The sequence below is a fragment of the Notamacropus eugenii genome, chromosome 5 (assembly GCF_028372415.1).
Source record: "Notamacropus eugenii isolate mMacEug1 chromosome 5, mMacEug1.pri_v2, whole genome shotgun sequence".
Lineage (NCBI taxonomy): Eukaryota > Metazoa > Chordata > Mammalia > Diprotodontia > Macropodidae > Notamacropus > Notamacropus eugenii.
In genome coordinates, this window is record NC_092876.1 from 429,252,531 (window position 1) to 429,272,427 (window position 19,897).

Below are 19,897 nucleotides of genomic sequence, written 5' to 3' on the forward strand. Positions count from 1 at the left end.
AGAATGGGATGTCTAGACCATTTTTCCCATAGCATCACATTCTTTGCACCCTAACATATTTAATGCATGTATTTTTATTTTTGTGTAGTTTTTTTGGTTCCAAATATTCTTGGGTTTCTCCTTCAGTTTTATGAAGTTACTTATTAACCTTTGCTCAGTTTTGTTGATGTTACTACTGACTGCTTCTATGACTGTTTTCAGACCTTGGATATTATCTTGAGTGTCCCGAAGTGGTGCATCATATCTGTAGTTAAAACACACACACACACACACACACACACACACACACACAGACACACACACATACACACACACACACACACACACACACGAGCCCTGCTCAAATTGCTGAGATTTGGTTACTACTGAATTTATCCAATGTGATTTTTAAAAAATTAACACATTCTCTATACCAACTAGTGAAGCTTTCGCTTGTTACTTTTTTGAGGAAAAAATTTCTCAGATCTTTTATGTTGTTTAAACAGCTTACGGAGTTGCCAGTTTTGATTTACATTATTTTTCTTTTCCAGAATCAGAAGTATGCAAATCAATCAGGAAATATCTAAAGATGCAATATAGGAAGACAGAGTCCACTGTAGAGATAGAATAGTGGGGAGGCAGCTATATGGCTCAATGGATAAAATGTTTGGTCTAGAGTCAGTAAGACCTGAGTTCAAATCCACTCTCAGATACTTACTAGCTAGGTGACCTTGGCTGTCATTTAACCTTTGTTTGCCTTAATTCAATGGAGAAGGAAATGGCAAACTATGCCATTACCTTTGCCAAGAAAATCCAAAGGACAGTATGGTCCACTTGGACATGAATGAACAGCAGCAGCAGCAAGGGATAGGTCTGCATACTCCACATTGTTTGGTTACATAGCAAGAGTGAGACACTGGGCATCTCTCCTCATTTTGAAGGGACCAGAAAAAACAGGCACACATTTCTGGAAGGGAAGGACTATGTTTGGTGAGAGGATTAGGCTGGACCAACCATTAGGTCTGAGCTCTGAGCCTCTGAGTAGAGACTATGGGCTACACAACAGAACTGAGTAGCACACTAGGAACTTAGTTTTCCGCTGTTTTCAGGTGAGGGTAGAGAAATGGTGAGGAAAAGTTTTCTTGACTTCCTTTAAGTTTCAACTAAAGATAATTCCGATTACATAAAATTGAAAAGTTTTGTACAAACAATGCCAATGCAGCCAAGATCAGAAGAGATAGGAAAGAATTTTTACAACTAGTGTCTGTGATAAAGGCCTCATTTCTAAAATATATAGAGAACTGAATCAAATGTACAAGAATACAAGTAATTCCCCAATTGAAAAATGGTCAAAGGATATGAACAGTTTTCAGAGGAAGAAATTAAAGCTATCTATAGTCATGAAAAAAAATGCTTGAAATCATTATTGATTAGAGAGATGCAAACAAAACATCACACCTATCAGACTGGCTAACATGACAAAACAGGAAGATGATCAATGTTGGAGAGGATGTGGGAGAGTTGGAACACTAATTCATTGTTGGTGGAGCTGTGAGCTGATCCAACCATTCTGGAGAGCAATTTGGAACTATGCCTAAAGGGCTACAAAAATGTACATACCCTTTGACTCAGCAATATCGCTTTTAGGAATGTATCTCAAAGAGATCATAAAAATGGAGAAAGGACCTATGTGTACAAAAATATTTATACCAGTTCTTTTTGTGGTAGCCAAAAACTTGAAATTGAGGGGATGCCCATCAGTTGGGGAATGGCTGAACAAGTCTTGGTATATGAATGAAATGGAATACGATTACGGTATAAGAAATGTTGAGCAGGTGGACTTCAGAAAACCTAGAAAGACTTACATGAACTGATGCTGAATGAAGTGGGCAGAACCAGGAGAACATTGTACACAGTAACAGCTACAGTGTGTGAGGACTGATTGTGATAGACTTATCCCTTCACAGCAATGCAAGGAGCTAAAATGCTTCCAAAGGACTCATGATGGAAAATGTCATACACATCCAGAGAAAAAACTATGGAGTTGGATTGCAGAAAGAACTTTTCTCTTTTGTTTTGTTTTCTTTCCCATGGTTTCTCCCATTCATTATAATTTTTCCATGCAACATGACTAATGTGAAAATGTGTTTAACAGGAATGTATGTGTAGAGTCCATATTGGACTGCATGTCATCTTAGGGAGGGAGAGGAGATAGAAGGGGAGAAAATTTCAAACTTATGGAAGTAAACGTTGAAAACTGAAAAATAAATATTTAAATTTTAAGTATGTTTCAGCTAAGGTCTTGCCTTCTTCAAGAAAAGAGTCTCCTGTAATCCTGCCTTCACTCTTGAGATTATCTCCAATATATCTTGTTAAATAAGTATTTTGTTTGTAAATAGTTGTTCGCATGTTGTCTCCTCAACTGAACTGTGAGATCCTTGAGACAGGGACTTTTTGTTGAGAAAAATCTTTGTATTGCCAGAATTAAGCACATGGTACAAAGGCAATGCTTACTGATTGAAATAGCCTAGAATTCTAGAGTTCTGGTCAGTTGATGGAGGGGCCACTTTTCTTTCTACACAGACCTGGCTGTTCTGACATGGGAGCAAGCAATGCCTCGATCAAAGAAGTTCCAGCTTTTTCAGTAAAAATGTGATGAGAGCCAAGGGCTATAGCTCAAGCCAGATTCTGGGCTGGGAAGCCACAGTCTTGATACTTGAGTTCACCTCAAGCCAGGGTGACAAAAATAAACAGGTCTGAGAGAGGAATTGGTTCCATGTGTGTCCTATGGCACTAATTCATGTCCAAGTGGATTTTTGTTTCCAGGAGGGAACTTTTTGTCTCTATATTTGCTTCTTCCCTCATTCTTGGTGAGATGAGGGTTTAAGTGGCATTTCATCATCTAAGTCATTTTGGGAAGAAATAATTACCTCAGATTTCTTACAACAGATACAACTTCAGTGAGATTTCAGTAAGTACACTTAAAAAATAGCCACAGAAACTTTAGAGTTTTATACATAATTATGTTTCCTAACGTCAATCATGTATTGGATTATCTGTGTTTATCAAGTAGTATTTAAAAGTATTAAATTATGTGAAACAGCATGGAGTATAGATGGAAGCTGGGCTTGAAACCAAGAGCATCTGAGCTCAAGATCCACCTCTGACACATACATACTACAAACTGGTTGTGTGACCCTGGGGAAGATATTTAACTTTATACACTAGGCAACTCTCTAAGATTGTAAATTGCAGAGATGGTGCTGATTCAGTTTCATCACTTGGAAATTCACTATTTCAACGAAATCACAAATAAGTAATAATAAAAAATTTTAAAAGGAATGGAAAAATGACAGGGACACTGAAAAGGAAAGCACTTAATGGTTGACAAACTATGGAAAACAAAATGGAGGCTTCAAAATATGAAGTGAGTTTTGGGGAAGGGTTGAGATTGCCATGTAAACATAAAAAGAAAAGTCAGGAAAGTGGGGTGGTTTATAATAAAGATACACACTCTGCTTGAGAATATACCCAAGTGGAAACATTAAAAAAGTTGGAAATGCAGGACCAGCATCTCGGAGAGAGTAATGGACTTAGGAATTCTTTACACAAATATAATATAAGAATAGGAATGAATACTAGCTAAAGATCTGAAGATCATGTTCTGAATGTTGAGAAGCAATCATATTTAAAGAGAAAATAGAGGAAGCCCTGGTAGTGAAGGGGACTGAAAGCAATAATATATGAAGATAAGCAGAGCAGTGTTCTGAAACCAAATGAAGAGAAAATTTCATGAAGGGAAAAGCGTCAAGTGCTTTCAGACAACCTGGCAGCTTAGATCAGATCATCACATATACAGGTAGGCTGAACTTTCTTGGTACTTTCATTAGAGGAATCACAATCTAAGGATAGATTAATCATTGAATAGAATTTGAACACTTATTCAATGGGGTACATTCTGATAGATTTTCCTCTAGATCACAAACTTTTCAGCTCTCCAATCTGAACCAAGCAAGAGAGAGATGGAATGCCAATACTGAGGACCAGATGCTGATTCTTCAAATTCTCAACAATGATAATTTCAAAAGACCATTGCAATGGCAAGGACTTTTGATTAACCTGCAAGTGTACAGCAAAAAGTACTCAAGGGTGAATTGCAAGCAAACAGGAAAGGAAAATTTGAGTTGTTCTGCATAAGACAGATGGAGAGGGGAAAGAGCAGACTTACTCGGAAATGGATTTGAATTAAGTGATAAGTTAACAAGATGTTGAATATGAGTCATTAAAAAGATTATATTATGTTCAATATGATACATTTGTAAGCCAAGAAAAACATTTCAGTATCATCGGTTATAATTAATATAATTAATATAGCAACTGCAAGTTTGCAATGCACTTGCAAATTATCTTCTATGAGCCACAAAACCACCTTGTGGAGAAGTAGCCCCATATTACAGGTGATGAAACTGAGGCTTAAAGTTGCTTAATGACTTACCCAGGCATCAGGTTAAGTATCTATGGGAGGTAAGAAAGAATCCAGGTCTTCCTGACTATAAATCAAATACTCTGCCAACTATGCTGTCTTTTAAAAGGGACTGAAGTAAGTAATGCTGGGCATCTGATAAAATTTTCAAATATGTCCTATAACTAAGGTCATTTTCCTGTACTAAATGTCTCAAATAAAAACCTCATTATTTTGATTTTGATCTCAAAACAAAGTGATTACCCTTCTCTTTTAAGCAAGCTCATTAGCTATATAATAAAACTACCAGGAAGGCAAAAAATAGGCAGGACTAACTTTTGAACTTTTACATAATTTTTACTACATTGCTTATGCAAGCCAGAATGTAAAATCACAACTGAAAATTTTAAAAAGAAATGAGAAGTAAATGTTTTAACTTATAACTGTACAGACATACAAAGGAGACAGCTATAACATATTAAAGTAAAAAATGACTACTAACACTGCTTTTGTGTTGGCAAATAATAAAATACTGTTCCAACTAAGACAATTAAATTCATGAAGCTTTTCTACTAACATGAAAGATTATACATAATTTACTACATTATGACAGTGTTAATGGAATGTTAAGTGTAGAAAAAAACTTTTTAAAAATATAAACTTCTAAAGATCAAACAAATTTCAAAGGTTTTACATATGTATTTTTCATAGCACAACAGGAAAAAACATTGGGGTAGGTGAACCAAATGAACCACTGAATTTTAATGACACAGAACTAACTTTTAATACAGGATTTCTGTGATGCTATGATGATAAAGGAAAATTCTGACAAATGTTTAATACTGATTTAGGAATTTTATGAAATTTTCTGGAAAACGATAATGAGAAAGCAGCAACTAAAAAGGGATAGATAATTCTTAAAGTTGCTTTACAGACATACATTTGGAAGATGAACAACTGCTACTAACATTAACACCCATAAAAACAACCATTATTGGGTGTTTATCTTCCCTCTTTAAGTAGGGATATAAGTTCATATTTGTAGAGTGCTCTATGGTTTACAAAGGCCTTTCCTCAGAACTCTAGCAAATGGGATAAGTGTTATTTCTTTCCTTTTACAGAAGGCTAAGGCAGAAGAACAGAGAGAAGTTGAATGACTTGTCCATATTCACATAATAATTTATAGCTAGGACACTGCCATGTGAAAGTAAAATGAAGAAAGGACAGAAAACATTTCTATAATACGGGTTAAGACGGATTGGTAGATAATTAACATTGTTTAACCATGAAGATGATGATAGCTTTAAGTTTTGCAAAATGCTTGACAAATGTTATCTTATTTGATCCTTGGAGGTGCTAGCATTGCATTTTGTAGATAAGGAAGTTAAGGCTGAGTTAAGAGATATGGCTGAGAGAACATAACTATTAAGTTACTGAGGTACAGAATTTGAACTCAAGACTTCCTAACCAAAAGGCACTTACTCTTATCTACTATATCATCTAGCCACCTGTTGACACATTCTATATTCCACATATTCCCATTCTTCATGCTTCATATATTTTTACTGCAGAATCAATTATTACAGATACTTGCATTATCAGTTACTGGCATGGAAGCATATAGCAAACAAAACCCTCAAACAGGTCCCTGTTGGGATGTGCTTGGTTTCACATAAATCAAAATCTTCCTCAAAGAAAAGATTCCTCAATTTCCAAGAGAGATTTTGAATCACTTAGAAAATAAGTCACTAAATTTTGTCTGCTGTGACTAATCTAAGAGTGGAAATGTTTTTATTTACTTCAATTAAGAAAGATATCACTTTATATACCTTTCATCAGATTAAAAGAAGATTAGTTCTGGAAAATACTTCCTTTAAAATACTTCTTTTAGAGGAGACATTACTATGGTTCTAGTTGGAAAATTTTTAAAAATATTTAAAATACTTTTCTTTTACTTTGCAGTGTAATGAACAACAAGTGTTTGGCTAAGAGAAAATTCCAATTACCAGTAATTGGTAAGTTGACTCTTTGGGGTATCTCTCCAATCAGGGAATGTTAACACACTGACAATTTAGTTTCCAGTATAATTTGGCTTTAAACAAAGAGCACCATAAGTCAAGGCCTAGTTTTCACTAAGACAATATACTTGAAAAAGATTGGTAAAGCTTTCTGTGGATTAAAAATTGTTAAAGAGTTTAGTTAAGACCTCAAATTTGAGAAGTATCTCTCTTTGTGTTTCTTACAGGCAGTGAATTCTGGCAAATACTTGGCACGAGAAAGTATAGTCAATAGTTACTTAAACATTCAAATGTCATAAAGCCAGTGAGAATGCACATGAAATGTAAATTAAGTATGTGGCAAACTTTATTCTGAGTCTTTTAATTGAGGGCACGAAGTCATGTGAACTAAATGTCAATCTAACTTCTTGCAGACATTTTATTTTTTTCTGTATAAAATAATCTTTTAAATTATAATAAAAGTAACTAAGAAAATGAGGCAATATATGACTATGCTGCTTTCTGACTTATTAAAAGCTCATCTGATATCAATTTATATCACATGCAAGATTGAGAAAAATGTTTAACTTTGTCTTTACCACTGTTTTTCAACTAGCACCTATCACAAAGACTACTAACTGATACAAGAACAATAAACCATGCTATCAAAATAAAAAGCAGATTTCTAAGTATGCAACAGATCTTAGTTGCGAAACATTAAATAAGGAGAAGTTTCAGATAAGTCTCCAAAGTCTTAAAATCATACATGAAATTAATTTTCCCTCTACTGTTTAAGGACAAAAGAGAATTCAGAATTTAGTCATATGCTCAAATTCTGCTACAACTTTCCATTTCACAGTCTATTTTAAAAGTAAAATCTCTTCAATTTCCACATCACTATATTGTTACACCATAAGATAAAGTACCTGACACAAATTAATGAACAAATACAAATGAACAACTTTCACATAAGGCAGAATGGAAAATATTAAGAGAGCCTCAAAATAAATAAAATATACAACGAAAAGAAAATATCCTCCCATTAATAGATTGAAAGACACATCAGTGAAACACACTTTAATAATTTGCTCTAAGGGTCTCAACTTAGGCACACAAGGATTACTTCCTACATTCAAGAAGGTTGCTAACTTTCAAAATAAAGTTTATATTGAACAAAAACAAGTAAATTCCTAGACAATTTCTAATTATTTAGCATACATTATTCCCAACTTGAAGTATTCAAGCTCCTTGGTCCTAAGTACTGGGTGACACATGCCCCAAGAAATACGACAGGAACAGATTGCTGGCAGGCAAATTCCAAAATAAAAACTCTGCATTCTCCACTTCTGGATAACCCATAACAATTTCTTAGTTTCATTCTTTCTCCTAAAGGGCTGTTCTAACGGTGCCACCAGATAATACCTCCTTCCATAGCCTCCAAACCTAGTGCAATAAACTCCAGTTATTCCCTATTACTTGCAGGAATAAACAAAATCATGTTGGCTTTCAAAGACCTGGTCCTTGTCTACCTTTCCAGTCTTCTTACTCCTACTGACATACTCTATGTTTCAATGAGGATGATCTCCCAGATTCTCAGGTTAAAATACTCCACTCTATTTCCTGACTATACATTTTCTGTCTCCAACGCCAGGAAATTTTTTCCCTTCTCATTCCTAATTCCTGGCTTCCTTCAAGTCTAAGCAAAAATTTCACTTTGTACAAGAAGCTTTTCCTAGTCCTCCTTAATTTTAGTGTCCTGCCTCTGAGATGATCTCCAATTTACACTGCATAGATACTGCTTATACATAACTGTTTGCATATTGTCTCACCATTAGACTGAAAGCTCCTAACGATCAGGGACTATTTTATTTAATTTTCTTTGAATCCCTTACACAAGCACTTGTGCTTGGCACAAAGCTAACATTTAAAATATGTTCATTGATTAGACCTAATTCATATTTCTGGATCAATAAGCCCTATTACAAATTAGCACATTTCAAAGAAAGAGAAATTAATTTTAACAGTAAATTATGTGGAAAAAATTTTCCTTTGTCATAAAGGAACATTTTAAGGAAATAACTACTGAAAAGGAGTAGCTAGGCTAAAATAAAACAGAATATATATAAGATAAAATCTGCAGCCTCAAATCCTCTCTGTCTGCCACCTAATCATGATGCACCCAGAAGTCAAAACAATTTATTTCTGTCAAAATAATTGTTAGTGGGACAAATCTAAGACATGAGAATATATAGCTTTTCTAGATAATATGTAGGAACAGGAAGCAAATCTGCTTTATAGAAATTCAGGAATATTTTGGAAAAAAAAGTATATATTCACTAAATATTCGCATAACGGAAATAATTGATAATAATTATAAAAAAACCCCAAAATCTCAGATTTTGTTTTGTGCATGAAAACACAAAGAACTAAATATCCAGAAATCATAAACAAGCTACAGAACTACAGTATCTAATGCTTAAAATAAAACAAAAAACCCACCCCTCTTAAATTTGAGTGTTATTTCTTATAACCTTTTAATTTCTCAGCCAAAAACAAAACAAAACAAAAAAACAAAAATATTTTAATACATATACCATGGTCTTTTAAGATGTCTGTAAATATCTGGCTTCACAAAAACAAAGCTGGCTTAATAGTAAGAAAATAATAAAATAGTGGGATTTTTTAAAAAGTAGAAGCTAAACACACTTACCTGAGTTTCATACAAGTGGGCAATGTGAAATTGAACTGCAAAGGATCAGGGAGAGTAAAAATCAATTACAAAAACCACAACAGTTAATAAGTATTTTAATCCATAAGATTAATGCAAAAAACAAAAAAAAAGTAATGATGTTAACACAGGTTAAATTTTAAATAAACTACAGATGAAAAATTAGTTTTATTTTAAATGCACTATATGAATTAATGAAACAACATATAAAGCCAGATGAAAAAACAGGATTTTCAGAAAATAAGAGGTCAAAATTATTTTAACAGACTAACATGAATACAAGCTTCACAACATTCATAGTTCTATGATCTCAAATTAAACAGAAGATAAAATATTTTATAGAGAATAAAAAGGTTTTTTAATCTTTCAGAAAAAATGAAGACAAATATTGTCAACATGTCAAATATTTACAAGTTTTAAAAATTGAGATGTTGCTATTTAGCAAAATAGAAAGTCAAATAATAAAATGGTCAAGAGATATCATTTTCCCCCGCATTTCATACCAGATTTCATTTGAATGTCATAAAATCTTTTGCCACCCTCCCTTTTCCCATCCCCAAGACCAGAGAATGAGCACATAGGAAAATATCTACAGTACAAGATGTCATTTACATCTTACTGAAGGGCTTTGGGAGATGGGAGTAGGGTGGGTGGTAAGTAGAGATATAAAACATTCAGATATGGAAAGATCAGAGATAAGACCAATGATTTCACTGGTATAGCTACTTCCTATACCAATGCAGGGTGGCCCTTCATCTTCAACTTAAAGACTTTTAGAATAAGGGTTCTTATACTTTTTTGTGAAATGGACTCCTCAGAATGCTTTTAAACTAATGTTATATTATGCAGGAAATAAATTATGTTGAAATATAATTATCAAAGTATAATCTTTGAAAAAAAAAGTATAAGCTTTTTAAAAAGTTCATGGACCCCAGGTTAAGAATGTCTTTCAAGAGGTGCCAAAAGCTCTGAGAATTTAAAGGACTTGCCCATATCCACAGTGTGGATCAGAAGCAGCAAAGAACCCATGTCTTCCTAGTTCCAAGGCCAGCTTGCTTATCTACTACATCACACAAAGAAAACTCTAAGAACTGAAGTTTTACATGACAGTCTTAGGAATTATCATTTTATCTTAGAAGCAATAAGACTCCACTGAAGCTTTTCGATTTCAGAAGTGATGAGTTCAAAGCAATAATTAAGATTATAGTGAGAATTATGTGAAAGAAATTAGGTGAAAGTTGGAAATGGAGAAATGAGGGGGTTATTACAGAAGACTAGGCAAAAGATAATGTTAGTATGAACTAGCCATCTAAGTGAAAAGGAGTGGATAACCAACTGTGGAAGTTGAATTTTAAAATCCTGGTACCCAAAAGGACACAGGGAATTAAGGCAGACGTTAAAGTCAATGGATGGTATTATGGCTACAAACTTACAAGGTTTGGTGTCATCTACAAGGAAAGTTACATCTCTAACAAAATCATGAAAGCTAGGACGGAAATGGGTAGGTATAACAGGAAAAATGAGTTTTGATTGGAGTATGTTGACTTAGAGAACTAATTTTAACAATCGAATATAAATGTGCAACAGAAAATGTCAATCTAAATTGCAATATTGAAAAATAAAATAGTATGATACATGACTCTTCCTTAGTAGAAAATGACCAAATGCACTGTCAGACAAATCAGGATTTTTTTTCTCTCCCAAGATTCCATGATGTTGAATCTCCCTTCCAACAATGGCTTATGTCAAAGAAATCAAAGAATGTCAAATACCCATCTCATTTTACATGAGAAACCTGAGGCCCAAAGAAGTGATTTACCAAAACTCACAAAGTTTCCAACCAGGTAGCTATTAACGATGTTCTTAAGAATCTTTTGATACGCTATTACCCTTCGCAAATAATCAATTACAAAATCATGTTGCTTTTCGCTAAATATATACATCATGATAATGTGGGATGATTGCTGGACTTGGAGCCAAAAGATTCCTAGCTTCCTATCTCTCCTTGAATGATCAAGCACATCATTTCTTTCATCTATAAACTGGAAATATTATCACATTAATTACAAGGTTGTAAAGATCAAAAGAAATAATGTAAAGCATTTTGAGTATCTTAGGCTACATAAATGTCAATTATTCTAATTATCATTTGAATGTGAGCATTTTTTTAGGAGGTAAACTGATGTAATAGATAAAACACTAAAGAATACAAGGGGAGTTCCAAGCCTTGGGAGGAAAGAAGGAGGGGGTGAGTGAGCAGAGTGGAGAGACATCTCATCTCAGGTTTGCAGCTAACTAGACATTCAACCTTAGTTAACTACCAGTCCTTCGGGTTGCTATATAATCATCTATAAAATTTGGAGGAAGGGCAGGAAGGCTGTTCTAGATAAACTTTATATTACTTCACCTACCAATTAAAAATGAATAAACCCCAAAAAACCCTCCAACCCTCAGTTCTCATTACATATCCTCCGTGTAGACTTTTGATTAATGTAAATTTCTTGCAACCAAAACAACAGCAAAAACTTTATCTTAGAATAAATTCCAGAGTCAAAATGAGGAATGGAGGAATGGCAAAATTACTGAAACTTCTTAGGAAAACTCACGAACTGAGCCAGAACAAAAAGAAAGAAAGAAAAAAAAAGAAAAGGCAAAAAAAAGTCAAATAAGAGACAACTTCTGAAATCCTGGATTTCAGTGTGGGATATACATGATGGATCAGTACAGTCAGAAAACTCCCTTCCTTCACTTACTACCACAGGGAATTCTCATGCTCACTTCATTTCTTGTATACTACAAATTGCCTGTGGCTTAATTTCTTCTTTAACTCCTTACTCCACAGTTCCAAATCTCACTTTCCACACTGTGCATGGATTCTAAGGCCTGTGAAAACAGGATAAAAGAGAATAGAAGAGAAAGGGAGAACTACCACGACACTATCATGTTCCTTATTTGCACCCCCATCACCTTGAACGTGCTCTTTATTCTTCCTTTGGCAAAAGACTCAGAAAAACGGAACAGGAATCCAAGAAAACACATTTCTACTGCTATCAAACATTTTACTAACATGCCTTCCTGACCCATTAACATTATTCTCTCCAAGACAGGAAAAAGTATGAGAGAAGATAAACAATTCCAAAGCTCCTTAATTCTCCCTCCACCAATTCCTCTCAATCATTCCTTTCAATTATACAATTCCAAAGCTACTCAATCCCCTTCTCCTCATTAATTACTTTTCCGAGTTCCTAGCCTCCTTTCACTAGAACATTAAAAGAACAACCAGTCCCCTCAACCCAGAGCTTTGGGGCCTTCAACAACTCATACCTCTAGGTCCACGGCATCTAAATGGGAAGAAGTCTCAAAGGAGGCTTAGAAAGGGTGAAGAGTTGGAAAGGACAGGTATCTGAATTTCGTTGAAAAAGATGTTCCTAGAATTCAAGTCACAACTCTGAACTCGCAAATGCAAATAAAAAGTCACAAAGAAGAGTTAGCTCTCTAATACTACTAGTACTACACCTTATATAATTATGTAACCCTGGAAAACTGAACCAACTTCTATTATAGTTTCTGCAGAAAGTGGAATCAGTTAGACACATCCAATTTACTAATGTATACAATATGCATGTAAAGTTCTGAGTTGCCTTTAGAATACAGTATAAAATCAGGGTGTGAGGGACAAACTATTTCAATTTCATAAAGTTCTAAATGTAAGATCACTATGACTGAAACAATTTTCAAAAAGAACTGATATTATGAGACTTAACAATGTTCTCCTGATGTTACAGTTATTTACAGTGTAAGTATTTACAAGCTTTATTTTATGGGCGTCTACTTCATTTTCATAAACATGATTATCAAGTCTTGGGATGAGGGAACAGCCACATCTTCAGTTTTTTCTGTAAAATTCTTTTCCCCCCTTTCCCAACTGCTTTTCACTATCAATATGCCTAAAAATTAGTAAGTGCTGAATAACAACTTATTATTTTTAGTACTTTGTCACTAAAGTTAAAATATAGAACTTTCAGACCCACTTCATAGATCGAATAATGTATGAGTTTACAAAGAAAAGCTAGGAAAAATATGTGAGTGAAACAAGAAGAACAAGCAATGAAAAATTTTGCATTTAACGGAACTTTAAGTTTTCAGGGAAGAAGAATAGGATTACCCACTCATCAAATTATCCACTGATCAAACATTCTAATCTCATAAGGAGTAGTAGTAGCTTATTATTATATTATTCCATGCTACAATATAGAATATCTGCTGCAAGCAAATGTATTTGGGATCCCCCACCAAATGCTTACAATACACTAGGATTCTTTAGAGATAGAAAAAAGGAATTATCAATTGGATCTCTGACAAACTTAACAATCTAAAAAAATGAAACACAACACTCTGAACTTGGGAGGTTGGTTAAGATTTCGAGTCATTTCCCAAATGGTATTCATTTTCAAGGACACGTGAATAAATACAGAACTGCCAGGATGTGACAGCTGATGATGGAAGCTGAGAATGAGAGAAAGGAGAGTCAAAGATGACATGAAATTTTGAAGTCTGGGTCACTGAGAGCATGATCTACAACAACAAAAATGCGCAGTTGAAAAGACGGGCCAGTTTAGAGGGGAATATGCTGCCTTTGAAGTACCATGAGGACATCTACATGGACAAGAAAGTGAAGATGTGGAATCAGAACTAAGAAGAGACAGATATAAATACACTGGGTAATCATCTAAATCGAAGCAATAGTAGAAGTTACAAAGGTGAATGAGATAACTAAGGAAGAGAGTACAGAGAAACAAGAAAGACAAGTGATCTAGAGCTGGAAGGGAATTTAGAAGTTATTTGATTTGAAAACTTCATTTTATAAATAAACTGAAAGCCACAGAGGTTAATATTTCCAAGGTCGCACAGGAAGTAGATTTGATAGCTAGAATTCAAACCGAGATGCTGTCTCCTGTTCCAGTTCAGTTCCCTTTTTATTACAACATACTGATTCGAAATTGAAAACACTTGAGAGCATAGCAAGCAAGTCTGAATTCAAAGACATTTGTTTTCATCAAATTATATATGAAAGTCAGTCCAGACTGGGAAAAGATATGTCAAGGAATTGGAAAAATAAGGCTATGGTCAGCAGGGGGTGGGAGAGGATGATGTGAGGGAATGGCTAAGCAGCCCATGCCACAAATATCACAGGAGCTGGTAAATTCAACAAGATGAATTTATATAAAAGAATAAAGTATATTGATATTTACAAATAAAATAAACTGAAAATGGTCAACATGATGTGTAAATAATATTATCAATTAAATAGGCTTTGGTCAGTTCCGCTGGCTTTGGAATTTAATCATATAATGCTTTAATGGAAAAATTTTTTTTCTCAAAATATGGCTCCAAATATATGACTTGTAAACAGACTTTTGGAATAAAGCTTGTATAAAGTTACAAACTGCGTGTGAAGAAGTAGACTTCACATCAGACAACTAACATTTCAAAACAGATGTATATAAGCCAAATTTTTGTATATCAAGTTTTTAAAATATACTACAGAAACTAAATGTTTATAAACTGTGGTGAAACCTTTTGAAAGAAAAAAATTCTCTGAATCTAAATAACCACTTCAAATGTTTGTTTTATAAATATAGGTTTTTGTACATGATGTTTCTTCAAAATAACACATAGTTGTACTACTGATCATCTTAGGATTCTAAAGTTAGAGCTAGAAGGAACATAAAGTCCATTAGTCTACTTATCTTTTCCATTTTAGAAATGTATGAAAGGATTGTAAGTAGAGTAAGAATCACAATCAAATCTTGACCACTTTTTTGAGCGAAATAGTAAATAATTATAAGAAATTTTTTCCAATTTTCCTATAGAAAAGTCTGAGAAAAACAATTATTGAAAGCAAATGAATAATTACCAGTTAATTGATTTTACCAGTTTATTTCCTTACCATCAACACATACTGGAAATATAAAGGGACAGAATACTCATGGTGAACACTAAATGAAGACTGAGGCTTTACTCTTATGGTTCGCTAATCTTCCTAACATTACTTAACCAGCAATGATGCTAAAGGTTATAGAAATATTTGGCGTAAGTATGCATATCACTTCAGAAACATTCATTTGAAATAGACATATTCTTTAGAAAAGGGAAAATCATGCAGATTTAGGTACATTTCCATAATGTCAAAGTAAATGTAATCAACATAACACTAGAAATATAATTTTTCCTTTCTTTTAATTTCAGACACTAAATAGCATCGAATATCAATAGTCTGATAAGAATGTAATAGATAAATTGTATCATTATTATATCAAAGTACAAAATAATTCATAATGTAAGCACTTTAAGATGACAAGTATATTAGGCGTATATCTGAAACTGTGTTTTAATCGACAATTTTACCCAGAACATATTTGAATCCACAAAATTATGAGTCATTACAATAGATTTAGGATGACTTAGGGAGATGGGGAGTTATTTTTCTCTACCTCATCAAAATAGCTATATAAGCACTTGATATTTGCTTAGGAATGCAGGCTACAACTTATTCAACCTTTACATTTGAAAATTTACATGAAAATAGGCATTATTTCTTTTTAGAGGATTCACACTATCTCTAAAAAAAAAAAATTGGATTTTCAGTAACGAGTGCTTAAATTTTTGCTCTAATATTCCAAATTTATTTCTTTTATATGAAAAATATTTTAAAATTCCAGTTTGGAGTCAATGGTCATATTATTGGAAAATTCACTAAGTGATTTCAAAGCAAATGTAATATATGAGCAAACTACTCCACTCCATACGCTAATAAGAACATCCAAGAGAATCAATTTGTCTTAGAGGGGGGGAAAGTCTAGATAAAGCTATTTGAAAAGAAACAATAATACTTGATCATGACAATCTAACTCGACAGAATAATAAAAAAAAGAAGCATCAACATATCAATTTGCAAACAAAATTTTGCAAAACTATGAGAAAATATCATTTGTAACAACATACATTACAAATACTTACCATGGTAAGAATCAGAGAGGTATCATGTAAGATTAGCATCTTTGTGCGTGTGAGTGTGTGTGTGTTTTCTAAAATAATGATGCAGTATGAAAATTAAAAATATATGCTCCATAAAATATATATCTCCCAATCCACATAAAATCACTCTCTTCTACTAGTGGGAATAATTTTAATTCAACAACCCACTTCAGTGGCACATCTATTTTAAACACAGACTCTTCACAGAAACTGGTTTCACATGTTCCATTTGTGCAAGCTAGGTAGCCATGGCAACCGAGACAAGGTTAGATTCAATAATTCTGTAAGGAAAAAGCCACATAAAATACCTATTTCTCGTAATGATAGTTATATTTCAGGAGCAAGCATTTTAATATAAGTGATATTAATGTGGGAAAAAAGCCATAATGCTTAAAAATACTTACTTTCAGCATTGGACAAAGTGCAGGGATTACAGTCAACCAAAGCTAATTGAAAATGCTGTAAAAAAGTAAAGTGAGAAAATTAATGCTTGGTTTTTGGAATTAAAAATTCAATATTAACATGTGCAACTTTTTACTATGATGGAGGAATACATCATATGGATTAGAAAACATTTATGTAAGAGAGAATCACACACTTTCAAATGTATTTCTCACAACTCAAATAAATATTACAAAAAAATTTAAGAGCTCTTCCCCAGATTATTTTCAGGAAATTCTTCAGGTGGGAAACCTTCTGGAAGAATAATAATATCATTATTATTATTACAATGCCTTTCAAAAGAATCATTAAAAGTGAATTTTTAAACTTTCCATAGCTTCAGTATGGATGAGACAGAAGATACTTACATTCTTTAGGAAAAATGTAAACTGAATACTAAGATGGATATAAACTTTGATTATCCATGAGCACTTAAAACGTTAAGACTTAAAGCTATTTTGGGAAAAATTAACATTGCGGTATGAAATGCTTAGATCCTTAAACAAATATTTAACTTTCAACTATTTCAAATTAACATAACATTAAAATTCATCTCTAGTCTATACAAAAATTATTTTAAAATAATAAGATTTTTAAAAATTTAAAAACATCCAACCAAATTGTGGATAAAATATTCTGAAGTCTTTGTATTATTTTCCTACATGTGATAGCACAGAATTATGATACCACAGTTTAATGAGCCTACCTAAAACTCAAATGTTTAACAACTTGTAATCATTTTTTAAAACTCACTTTATTATTCAGATATCGATTTCCTTTGTTTTTAAATATATTTCACCTGGTAGGTTCTGGTAGTCTTATTCTGTAGATAAACAAAAGCTGCTATAGCTGATACAAAAATTTTAAGTTGCAAAGTACCAAATATGAAAGCTGCAATTATCTTAATGCCAATTAAACATAGCTCTCCACAGAAATTATGCAACTTCTCCTGAGCCTCTTTTTGCCTCCTTCACCTCCCCTCTAAGTTGAATGATGAAAATAATTTTAACATCTCTGAGAAACTTGCTTTTGAAAACAAACTACACGGATACAAATGGGAAACTGGTTTTACTTGAATACTTCAATAAGCAGCCCAAAGGAAAGCAATGGAGAAACCAAACAGTAATAATAGTAAACTTTCATCGTATAACAATAAAAAGTTGTATTTATATTCTGGGGGTATTATACAATGATAATATTCATGAATATATTTTGATTATTTTAAAAAACTACCTAACATTCATCACTGCTTTTGCTTTTTGTATTTGCAAATCTTTTAACATAAGGAAGTCATAAGAATAAAGTCTAAGGAAACCAAATTTTCACTTAACTATAATCAGAAACCATTCTAATCATCATATTTCTAGTAATGATTTTATAATCCAGGGAAAAACTAAGAATTTCACTTCATTTCAGGGTTACTTACCTGGCCACACGTGCTCCATTTAATAACAACCTTACTGACAAGAAATCTGTGGCCTAATTTACAGAGCATTGCTAATATAAGACATCTCATGTGCTATTAATGCAGTCAAAAGTTTAACATGACCAAGTATATATGATTTAATATCTTTGCTGAATTTACTGAGAAGAAATCCTTTTATCTAAATTGCCAGAACACTGCCAATATAAGAATTCTCTTTAATATTTATTAAAACTTAAAATACTGTATTAACCAAAAGTTTAACATTTATTCAATATATCAGAAAATTGTATATACAATTTCAAATTTCTTATCCATTTTTTTTTTTAGAAATTTTGACCTTGAGAAGTGACAAATGAAATATTGTTTCTTCTCTTTCGAATTACATACTCACTGTGTGGCACTGAACATTCTTTCACCTGATACTATACCAATAACATAAGACTTTTAAGTCAACACACTAAAAATTAATTCCCAAGTATACTAAGATTAATTCTATTTCTTAATACCAAAAAAAGTCTTAGACCTACACATTTCATTCTTTAAAAGCTTCCATGTCATTTAACTAACACCATTTGTTTTTATCACAATACTTACCTTAAAAACCACAAAAACAAAACACACAAAAAACCAAATTTGCCTAAAAACAAAGCCAAATGTTCACTTGATGGTGAACATCTTAGAGCTGTTATTACAACAAAACCCCAAGAGGAAGAACAGATAACTCTGTAAGTCAAATTACCCATGTCTACATTTAAATCTGAGTATTCAAAATTATACAATGAAACACAGCAGGAAAGACTTCTTGACAATACTCCATAATCATCAAGATTCTTGAAAGAAATAAAGAAGCCTCACTATTTCAAAATCCATGGTAGCAGACATATATAATATTCCAAATTTTCTATGGAAATCACAAGGCAAAACTGTAGATAATATCAGATAATACTGATGAAAACACCAATAATAATTACCATAAGTATTTCAAAAAAATATAATGATCTTTGGAATCATGGACACCAACACATCCATACCAAAAACATTTCTACAACCTTTCCGCAGTCTAACAGGAAAAAACAAGTAAACAAAAAGACTCATGGCTTCCTTTCAGATATAAGAACTGACATAAAATAATCATTGGCACAAACAAGGCTCATCAGCAGAAACCTAACTATTTCCTATAATCATACGCCATAACCTGAAGTATTCTATGTAAATTTTACCATGGTAAAATTTCCAAATCCCATCTCTGCAACAAACAGAAGCAGCTAGCAAAACATCTGCACCTCACAACAAACATTGCAGTACTGAAGCTGGCTTCTGGTGTGTGAAATAGTTATGATGCAGGAGAGGCCGCTGCAGTTCAGAGACTACATACAAAACCTGAAGCAGACAGCAGTCCGCAGAAATACAAATCCTGAGCACAATTTACGTAGGAGGCACTGTTCTGAATGCTAACAAGGGTTACTGGCCTCTAACCCTAACAATCTGAATTGGCCTAATATTTATATTATACTCAAACATATAGTTGATTTCTTTGAAATTTGATTAAAGCTTTCTTATAAAGCATAGCTATGTTCAGCAATTTAAAGTATGAGACAAAAGTGTACCTTTACATATGCATACAATTTATAATATTTCAATAATACATCAATAATTTCTTTCCTTAAAAATATCCAGTAGATTCTAAATTTTACTCATTTTAATGACTATTTCATAAAAAATGGGAACTGTTTCCAGTTGCGGATGTATAGAAAATATACCTAAGATTGATGGTTCTTAAATTAGGATCTATGAATTAGTTTCAGATATACTGATAATGGCTAATC

The 19,897-nt window shown here is 33.0% G+C and overlaps 1 protein-coding gene across 7 annotated transcripts in view; it reads right to left on the bottom strand.

The window, feature by feature from the left end:
• The window catches only part of KDM6A (lysine demethylase 6A), a 251,094-nt gene that overhangs the window by 80,003 nt on the left and 151,194 nt on the right, over positions 1-19,897 (bottom strand). For 5 of the 7 annotated variants that reach the window (XM_072615112.1, XM_072615110.1, XM_072615111.1 and 2 more), the window contains 2 exons: positions 16,609-16,663; positions 9,149-9,183 (listed from right to left, as the gene is read on the bottom strand). In XM_072615112.1, coding sequence (XP_072471213.1) covers positions 9,149-9,183; positions 16,609-16,663 — 90 coding nt within the window. Of the gene's footprint in view, positions 1-9,148; positions 9,184-16,608; positions 16,664-19,897 lie in introns of those variants that run through there. The other 2 variants (XM_072615114.1, XM_072615115.1) reach the window with 2 other exon arrangements.